Raw genomic sequence first — 11,002 nt, forward strand, 5'->3', positions numbered from 1 at the left:
GAAGATAACTACAAGAACCTTATAAAACTGAAAATAAGTTCAACAGTTCTTGTTGTGCTTATGGTTTTATGAACTGAACCTCAAGTATTCTTGGAGGTGTTTTTAAAACCACATATTGATGAAGAATAGTTATGCTCAGCTGAAACTCCGATAAGATCAACTAGAATATGCAATGTTCCGATAAAACTATCATAAAAACAAATAAAACCAAATAGAATTAGGATTGTTACTTGGGATATGATGATCCTCCAGACTTTTGCTGGTGAATTATTAGTTAAACAACAATATTTCATTTTTCTGGACTTTGAATTGTTAAGAAAATGAGTGTTGCAAGGGGTGACTAGGTACAATATTTCAAAACATATGAATATAACAAAGATACACTCACTCACTTCTTGGCGTAACGTCCTCACTGGGACAAAGCCTGCTTCTCAGCTTAGTGTTCTATGAGCACTTCCACAGTTTTTAACTGAGAGCTTCCTCTGCCAATGACCATTTTGCATGTGTATATCGTGTGGCAGGCACGAAGATACTCTATGCCCAAGGAAGTCAAGGAAATTTCCTTTACGAAAAGATCCTGGACCGACCGGGAATCGAACCCGTCACCCTCAGCATGGTCATGCTGAATACCCGTGCGTCTACCGCCTCGGCTATATGGGCCCTAATATATAACAAAGATATTGTAATCTATATATGGTATGTGGGGGCAAGTTGGGTCATTACCGTTTTCTACCGTACTATATATTTTTTGGATCTTTCAATAATTTTCCCAGATGAACGACGTGGATACACAAAAATGTGATATATTGTTTTGAAAGTTCTTTTCGTTCCTTGTATAGAAAAAAAAAAATATTTTCGTTATACTCCTTATACTATACATTCCATATAACTACGTGTATTGTGTAGGCGGGGCAGGATGGGTCACCGTAATTTTTCGGTATGTTTGCATAGTTTTTGAAAATGTTTTATTTTTCATTGAAAGGCTATTCTGTGACCTACATTATCGAAGCGATTAGAGTACTGAAAATTTGGGAACACATTTTTAAAATTTTTCTACAAAAAATATAGGTTTTCAAAGTCCGTTTATGGCTACCTGAACAAAAATCTTCTAGTTTTGAGAATAGTCTTTCGATATGCTCCAACACTTCTAGCATGTAATCAGTACGTCTGTGAAGCTTAGATGTATAGAGAAAAAATAGAAGATATTGTATTTTTTGTTGGAGAAAAATTGCCCCCGTAAAAATGAGGTGGGGCAGGATGGGTCATGTTTTGAAAATTGCTTGTCAAGAAGCAGGTGTCAAATTTTATGACCTTTCTATACTCTTATTTCATAGCTGACTAGTGTATCTGAGAGCCGTGGTAGAATACAGAGAAATGCGATTTATATTCAAAAAGTTATAAATATTTATTTGTTAGGTGACCCATCCTGCCCCCACTTATACCATATATAAAAATGCAGTGGCATACGTGGGACCGCGCATAACTTGCGAACGGAAGGTCCGATTTTGGTCGTTTTAGTTTTGGTCTATTAGTTTTCACCCAAGGAAGGTTTATGAGGCAAAAAAACATGAAAAAATTGAGAGTTTTTGAAAATCGATCTTCTATACATTTTGACCGGGGACTTGGTCTTTGCTAGAAACTTGAAACGTCAAAAAACGCAGTAGGCAAGACAAAGTTTGCCGGGTACAGCTAAGATAGAAATTCATATAGCTCATTATGTATAGAATCCGCATAGAGAATATTATTTTTGGGAAATTTTGTTTTCATTCTTTTGCAGGCAACGGTTCGAGGCTCACATTTTTGTTACTTTTTCGGACTAATGTTAAATTTATGAATATTTTGTTGGAACTATTTTAATAAAAGTAAAACTCGTCGCTTCTACTCAGATAGTATGTGCACTTTATAGTTCGACTATGTTTTGGTATGTGAACGTCCGATTTTTATGTTTTGTTGATAAACATAGACAGAAGACATCAAGTGTTGCAAGCAGAGTATCTGTGCACACAAATTTCAATACGAGATTGAGAAAAGTTGGCTGTGAGCACATGAAAATTCCTTGAGCTTGAGACTCGCGATGTTGGTGCACATCACATTAGCATTGCGAGTCTCAATGAGACATCGCAATGAGACAAGCTCCCAGTACGACTTGTTATTACCCGACACCGGTTTGATACACTCCTCAATCCCTCAATCCTTCACTAGGATGACATTTACATGATGTTCAGTTGGGATTGGTTTGACGTTTTCCAAGGGTGGAGGAGGTTTGGTTATACGTATACTGGGGTAGATGGAATGCAGCTAGAGGTTGTTTTACAACGGGAAAGGTGATAAGAGGAACAATGCTGGTAGTGGCTAATTCCCAAGTGACGTTAGCATATCCAAAATGTTTTGTGCGTAAGTAAGTGTATTATTAGTGCTCGTTTGGTCACCTCGTGTGATTCCAATTAGGTAATGATTTTCTTGGTGTATTCTAGCCGAAATCAATCGATGAAATATTAGCGGAAACGGATGCTTCAACAATGGTTCATTCTTTTCTCACATTACAAATACCATCACCGGTTCGAGAAGTTGAGCCTGTAGTGACTAGGAGTGGGAATAGTTTTGGGGTGTCCTCTGTGCCTAATGAAGCAGTCTCCACCCCAGCGTAGTCGAAAAATAAGGTTTAATATGGTAATGAGTTGAAAGTTGTTGGGTTCAATATGGCTCACACAGGCACGTTGGACGTGTAGTGCGCCAGAGTTGTGAACCATACATAGCTTCTAAAGTAAGGGCGCCGTTATAGTTAGGAGTGAGAGTGGGAGTGCGCGTGTGCGAAGCCGCAAAGAAGAATATCAACAACAGCAAATCCACGAAAATCCTTTGTACGCGCAGTCCCACTCTCACTTTGAAGCGGTACTATGGCAGCGCAGTAAGTCAGTTATGATACGGGACTCATCCTTGGATAGGAATATTATCAATCCACTCAAAACCCGGAATTTGGTACGAGCAAAAACCTTTTTTTTTTCAAATCCAACTTCGGATATAGTGCGCTGCTAAGTGAACCTGGTGATCTACACAGCGCACCACTTTCAAAGTTAAATCCGACGCATGGATTTGGAGAAAAATTGAGTCTTGTTCGCATTAAATTCCGGGCTCCGACTGGATTGATAATTCTGCTATTTCTATCGATACAACCAAAACCAATATTAATTTTATCCCCAATAACACCCAGTTTATCCACTCATCCGCGGCGGCTGTGGGTATAAGCGAGCCGTTGCGATTATGGCGTTTTGTGAGGATAGGAATCTATTAGCGCCACCGATCGGTTGGCGAAGGATTGAGCAGAGGAATCGATCCGCTTCAAGTTTGGTATTTCTGCCGAGATTTCATCCTTAATTCTGTAGTGGGATCAGTTTCACAAAATTTAATAATGGGCCCCGAAATTAATGTTGTTGTAGTTTGATTTAACTGATGAACACTAGCACGAATATCTCAATGAGACGAGTCTCACGAGACGTCTCATTATGGCACATACACTAGATTTTTCATGAGCATGCTACGATCTCAAGTCTCACACATTTTCTTGAGACGCATTTCAAATCAGTGCATGGCACAATGTCTCATTCATGTATACATGAGTTTTCAGACACTCTGGTTGCAAGTCACCCCGTCGTTGCAAGTCACCCGTTTGACGGTAGTAACAACCTGGGGCTCGAAGCTATTCTTGTACTGTGAAATTCTTATCCAAAGCAGACGATTCTTCGTCGATGTAAACTGGCGCATTTATTTGTGCAGCAGTTTGTTCATGAGATGCCGAATTCATTTAAAAAATGTTTGCGAAGTGCTTTGCGATTTCACATGGATTTTGTGACGTGCACTTTTTCGATAATCATAGTTTTAGGTGGTTTTAGTAGAAGTATTTTTCTTCCCACAAAGACGTTTGAAGTTGGGCCAAATTTGTTGTGAGCTAGTTGTTGGCGAGAATGTTTCACAGAAGTGCTACCACGAAGCCTGCTGGGCTCTCGATATAACTTTTCGTGCTTCGGCTCTAGCTTTTTGAAATTGTTTTTTCATCTCTTCCTTCTCTGAAATATTACTTAAGACTCTTTCAGTAGTTTAAGGATTTTTTATGAATGTCATTTAGAACTTCCCTCAAACATTTGTTCATGATTTTTTTTATTTTCAGAATTTTCAAAGAATTCTCAGCGATTTCTTTCGAAAATTCTTCCAATGGTCCTGCAAGAATCTCTTAGAAAATTTAGTCAGGAATTACCGAAGAAATTCCTCCAACTGGTTACTTTTTGGAATTCCTCCTGTGGTTCTTCTAGAAATATTTCCTGGGATTCCTTTAAGGACTCTTCCGGGAATTCTATGTGTTGAGAACCACTGAACAATCTCTCAACTCTCGCCGCTCTGCTTGCTCACCGATAGCACTTCAATATGCGATCGGTTGAAGCACAAAGGCAGACATTAGATTAGAAGTATTGTAGTCGTCATCTCGTATACGTGTCGCGTCTTAGTCATGTAATTTTAATGTTCAATAAAGTTACGTTTTTAATGTGTTCTTGTTTACACCTGGAGTATCATTACACCCACACGAACTCCAGGATGTAACACTATGAGATATTACTACACAGATAATTACAGAAGTGTTTTATGAAATTACATAAAACGTGTAGGAATTTTTCTGATGCAATTTCTATAAAACTGTAAAAAAATTTCCTGATTAGATTTAATTTCATTGAAAATTCTTCAGAAACAATCGTTGAAAGAGCTCCTGAATAAGTCCCTGGGGACCTGGAGGCACTCCTTAGATTCATCACAACAGTTTAGTTAATTGATCGCAAAGGTTAATTTTCCTCAACAGAGCGACAGGAAAAATTCCTGTGATGGCTTTAGAGGAAATTCCAGAAAAATTTTATGATCTATTTTTTTTTTGAAAAACATCTGATAAAATCCCTGTGCAGAAATTGCATTCAAAGGTATCACAAGAATTCTTGAATAAATCCCCTAATTAGTTTTTGAACCCCAGAGAACTCCTGGAGATACGTCTAAATTCTTGAAAGAATTTCTTGCACAATGTCTGAATGGTATCTGTGGATAAAATTCTCTGATAAGTATTCTTAAAAGAATCGCAAAAAGAAATTTTCCTGGATAACTGAAGGATGCTGTGCAGTAATTCCAAGAAGGGATATTGTTGAGATATTACTGGAGAAACGTCAAGAAATAAATCCTGAAGTGATTTCTAGAAGAACTCCTGAAAGAACCTCTGAACAAATTTTTTAAGGGTCATCGAAAAAATTGCAATGACACATATTGCCCATTTTACTGGCATTTTACCAGATTTGCTGGTATGTCTGAAACATGCTGAAAAATCTTGTAATTAGAAGGCACGAAATGTTGCTAATTGACAAATTGAGAGATGAAATTTGTGAAAGAATCCTTGATAAAAAGTTGCTATAAATCTGGAGGTGGATTAAATCAGGTTTTTATTTTAAAATTCAAAATGGCAGCAAAATCCAATATTCTACGAGATTGCTACGCTTTATATACCTATTCTAACTTTTCAAACCAAACAACTAGGGTATTGCACCATTTGGGCAGGTGTACCTATTTTGGGCACTTGCCGCTATAACTAAGGCAATTCCAAACCGATTGATTTGAATTTTTGTACAGAGTTAGATACTGTACGTACCTAACTTTACACAAAATTTCAAATCAATCGGTTTGAAAATGACCTAGTTATAGCGGCAAGTGCCCAAAATAGGTACACCTGCCCAAATGGTACAAGACCCTATATGCGGAATACGGATACGTTATCGTTCGTTCGGCTCCCAAACCACATAATATAAGTGGAACGGTTCAAAAGTTGATGCCTTTCCGAGTTCGTACACTGGAATACAGGGCATCGAAATATCAAAGGCGTTATAACATTATTGCCATACCATTTTTCAGCATGTATACCATTTTTCGTTGCTGTGAAGTAAAACAAAGACCTCGTAGATCTAGACTGGCAGCACGTGGAGATCTAAAATAGGACATAAATTGTGATGAAACTTTGTAAACTCAAGTCAAAAGTACGTTTTCTAGCTTTAAATATAAAGGAAAATCGATATGTGAAACTCGGATGTGTTATTTCGAAAATTTCAATGAATTTATGACAAAATGAATAACTGGATTTGCAGAAGCTAGTTTTGCGCTATCTCAGATGGCAATCTTCGTTCCTGTATTCTTTGCCAAAACTGGAATACTAGTTGGATCTGATGTTTTTTGTTTACCAAACAAGTTCGACGCCTTTCATAAAAGATATAACAGTTTCACGTGCTGGAAAAGGATACAACTTTTTCCTTCGTTCTGACTATGGAGTTCCACTTATGTTATGTGCCCAAACCCCTTTTACCATCCCTGTTCTCTGTTCTTCCCCAGGTCGCACGTGCTGGAAAAAGTATGCATGTACTTCACATATAAAGTGCGCTACACCAATAGCTCTACGGAAATTCCCGAATTCCCCATCGCACCGGAAATCGCACTGGAACTGCTGATGGCTGCTAACTTTTTAGACTGTTAGGAACTATACGAGGGGAGCGTGCGTGATCGATCGAGAGAATAAGCGAATGGCAGACAGGAAACAGCGGATTGGGTATTGGCATAAGTAACTCGAACAACACTCATAAAAATCAAAAGCATAACCATTTGTCATCAATATCGTAAGTACAGCTAAGGAGTAAAGAACCACACCAACTCACAAATGCTGAAGGCGAATACTCCCACTTTCATCACGATGTTGCTTTGACAAACCGAGAAATATGTGAAATGAATCTAAAGCTAGTTGTATGCTGTTTGAACAGTGCATAAATATTGGGTGTAGTCGTACAGGTGCTTAGATGTCTGTTTGACTGCTCTCAACATTTAGTCCTTACCGCCTTATCAAGACAGAATGTTTCGTAAAACGTTTATTTAGCTTTCACTTGTATTGCAGATTGTGCGAAAAAAAATATATGTTTTGCAAACATGTTCTAGGATTGTAAGCATCATAATTTATTCGTTTTGTTGAAAGTTGCAATCTGGCCGACTAATCGCTGAGTTTCGGAGCATTTCCTAAATTTTTTTAATGAAATTGGAAGTACATTAGCCTGACCACACTTTTGTAAACTATATTCATTTTTCAAGTCAGTAATCATTTAGCTTCAAGTGAGTGGTTATTTCTTTTGTTTCGATCTTATGTTATTATTTGTTACACCCTTTTAACTACTACTATTCTATTCTTAGAATATAAATAATTAAAACAATTGGACTGGAGCTGAATTTGAGTCAAGTATATAACCAATCGCCTTTCTTCAGAGAAGGAGCCACCAACTTGGAATGTGTATTTATCTGAATGTATACCGTTTTTTGGTTTCTTGTTTCCCGGGAAAACATCACTGAAACAAAAATTCTATGGTACAGAAAAAAATAAACCTTTAAAATATAAAAAAAATCAATACTTTCTTGCAGCACCGTTTATAAGGGTTTTTTTTTTCTTCGAGATGTTTCCGGCAAAAGTCTGTTTTTAATTTTGATGAAGTTTTAGGAGAACTTGGAAGTAAGAAACCAAAAAATGGGTGTACAATTGTTTGACTAATAAGAAACAAAATAAATATGGGGTACAATTGGAGACGGAAAAAAGATCATGCTTTTTCAATGTGAAAGAAATTCCATTTAGTTTACGCCCAAGATTTACAACATGCCTGCTTGTTCACAACAATAGTTTTGGCACTAACTATTTCAGAGAAGACTGTGCTATTCAATAGTATAGGTAGCATTTCCTTAGTTTTCACCTATGCTCATTAATAAACAAGAGAAACAGCGATATAAAATACGGGCAGAGCCTGTAACCGTTCGGTTCCAATATTAACTTGTTGGCTCCACCATCAATCCTTTTGCCCAATTCTCCCCTACAGAAACGTACACACTGGGAGAGACACACTCACGGGTTGACAACACCAGCGGCAAGTGAGTGAGCGTCCCCCTTTCTCGAGATTTACCAATGACAAATCGATTGATTCGAGCAGATTGAACATGGAAACACATAATAGCTCACAGGCCTAGTGGTTTAGTGTCCAATCCACAGGTGGCGATACAACGTAAAGGGTGGACAAACATGGCCCTTAATATTAAATTTATGTGTAATAGATGTTATAAAAGCGGCAATGATCGACAAAAGAACTCTCTTTGTGACTTTGATCCTCTAACGGAATCGTGCGCGCGGTTATTCTAATAAGTCGAGGTTAGAAAAGAAAACCTCTTTTGTGGTGTAATAGTTTTGTATTTTTTGTGTTGTATCTTTGTTTAGGGTCGAGTACAAAGGATCGTTACAAAACCAGTATTTGTTCAACAAAATGTGTTAGTAAAATAAGTGAATGTTTAGTAAAAAACTATGTTAGTATGGTTAGTGTGTTAATGTGTAATTGCTAAAAATCGTTTCCTAAAAACCTAATTTGAATTAAAATTGTAGTTAAAAGTATGTAATTTCACGAGCAAAAATACCAACGAAGACAAATATTTTAAAAAGATAAGAAAAAGGTAATTATTAAACTAGAACAAAATTGTGAGGTTAGTTACAGTGACGTCGCAGGGCATTAATACTTGGTGGTCAAGTCCATGCAAGGGGCCTTTTTCTTTTGTGCCTTTTTTTCTAAAACAGCCAGTTCTCTACCACGGCGGAGAAGCTCACGGAAGAACCCCCACGGAGTTGTGAAGTGGCTGTGGAAATGAAGTGAACGTTGTGCCCATTGTAGACGTTCGGCAGGCTTTCCAGAAACCGCCATTGTGTCAACCCCGAGTATATGCCCGTCATCGGTAGTGCACTATTCGGCCGCCATCTTCCAAAAGTCCATCGAGAAGATATCTGCCAAACACGTCGTAACAACTCTCGCCTAAAATCTGGCAACCCGTCCGCACACCTAGACGAGCAGCCACCAGTGATGACGCTGGTCTTCGACCGGCTACCCCCAGCTACCTCATCAACCAGAATCCGGATCCACTTCGAGTATCCAAAGAGCATGCAAGTATAGACTCCTTTTAACGTCACCAAAAAATAATTGTAAGTTGTAATTAGCTTCCGTGGTAGCTTATTAGTAGAAAGTGCAACCCTGAATGTGAAACTCTTACACCACTTTGTCCTGTTTTACCGAGTTCATAACGGAACTTCCAAGCCTCGCTGTTCGGGGATTCCAGTTCTCATTCCAATTACAGACGTTGCCCAGTTATGTTTGTCCGCCCTTGATTGATTACCCGTTTGTGGAAAGGAGATTCGTGAATCATCCTACATACATACATTTATTTGTTCAACATCATTAAGACAAGACATAATCAACAATAGTACGCCACAATACTCGGTTTGTGGCTGCCGCTCTCCATCCTCGGTCGCGCCCAATGCTCGCCAAGTCACGCTCCACCTGGTCCGCCCATCGTGCTCTCTGCGCTCCACGCCTTCTTGTGCCAACCGGATCCGTTGCAAACACCAGCTTTGCAGGGTTGTTGTCCGGCATTCTTGCAACATGCCCTGCCCAACGTATCCTTCCGGCTTTGACCACCTTCTGGATGCTGGGTTCGCCGTAAAGTGCAGCGAGCTCGTGGTTCATCCTTCTCCGCCACACACCGTTCTCCTGCACACCGCCGAAGATCGTTCTTAGCACGCGTCGCTCGAAAACTCCGAGTGCTCCTCGAGCATGGTCCACGTCTCGTGCCCGTAGAGGATCACCGGTCTTATTAGCGTTTTGTAAATGGTGCATTTGGTGCGTGGGTGAATCTTTTTAGACCGCAGTTTCTTCTGGAGCCCGTAGTAGTCGGGCCTTCCGCTGATGATGCGCCTCCGAATTTCTCGCCTCACGTTGTTGTCAGCCGTCAGTAAGGATCCGAGGTAGACGAATTCCTCCACCACCTGGAAAGTATCCCCGTCTATCGTAACATTACTACCCAGACGGATCCGGTCGTTTTCGGTTCCGCCTACCAGCATGTACTTTGTTTTTGAGGCATTCACCACCAATCCGACCTTTGCTGCTTCGCGTTTCAGGCGGGTGTACAGTTCTGCCACCGTTCCAAATGTTCTAGCGATAATGTCCATGTCGTCCGCAAAGCACACAAATTGACCGGATTTTGTGAAAATCGTTCCCCGGCTGTTGAGCCCGGCTCGTCGCATCACACCTTCCAGCGCGATGTTGATGAGTAGACATGAGAGTCCGTCATCTTGTCGCAGTCCCCGGCGAGATACGAATGAACTGGATAGTTCACCCGAATCTCTTACGCAGTTTTGCACACCGTCCATCGTTGCTTTAATCAGTCTAGTCAGCTTCCCAGGAAAGCCGTTTTCGTCCATGATTCTCCATAGCTCTGCGCGGTCGATACTATCGTATGCCGCTTTGAAGTCGATGAACAGGTGGTGCATTGGGACCTGGTATTCACGGCATTTCTGGAGGATTTGCCGTACGGTAAAGATCTGGTCCGTTGTCGACCGGCCGTCGATGAAGCCGGCTTGATAACTTCCCACGAACTCATTTGTTTTAGGTGACAGACGACGGAAGATGATCTGCGATAGCACTTTGTAGGCAGCATTCAAAATAGTGATCGCCCTGAAGTTCTCACATTCCAAATGGTCGCCTTTCTTGTGAATGGGGCAGATTACCCCTTCCTTCCACTCCTCCGGTAGCTGTTCGGTTTCCCAGATCCTGACTACCAGCCGATGCAGGCAGGTGGCCAACTTTTCTGGGCCCATCTTGATGAGTTCAGCTGCGATACCATCCTTACCAGCTGCTTTGTTGGTTTTGAGCTGGTGAATGGCATCCTTAACTTCCCTCAGCGTGGGAGTTGGTTCATTTCCGTCATCCGCTGCACTGGCGACGTCGTTTCTTCCGTTGCCGTGGGCTCCCGTGCCTACGTTCTCCACGCCGTTCAGGTGCTGATCGAAGTGCTGCTTCCACCTTTCGATCACCTCACGTCCGTCCGTCAAGAGGCCTCCGTCTTTATCCCTGCATATTTCGGCTCG

At 40.5% G+C, this 11,002-nt stretch overlaps 1 protein-coding gene across 1 annotated transcript in view; it reads left to right on the forward strand.

The window, feature by feature from the left end:
- Window positions 1-7,644, forward strand: part of LOC109420357 (elongin-C) — an 11,250-nt gene extending 3,606 nt beyond the window's left edge. The window contains exon 3 of the mRNA XM_019694684.3: window positions 6,406-7,644. Coding sequence (XP_019550229.1) covers window positions 6,406-6,547 — 142 coding nt within the window. The 3' untranslated portion in view covers window positions 6,548-7,644. The remainder of the gene's footprint in view (window positions 1-6,405) is intronic.
- The last annotated feature ends 3,358 nt before the right edge of the window (window positions 7,645-11,002 follow it).

The sequence above is a fragment of the Aedes albopictus genome, chromosome 3, assembly GCF_035046485.1.
Source record: "Aedes albopictus strain Foshan chromosome 3, AalbF5, whole genome shotgun sequence".
Classification (NCBI taxonomy): domain Eukaryota; kingdom Metazoa; phylum Arthropoda; class Insecta; order Diptera; family Culicidae; genus Aedes; species Aedes albopictus.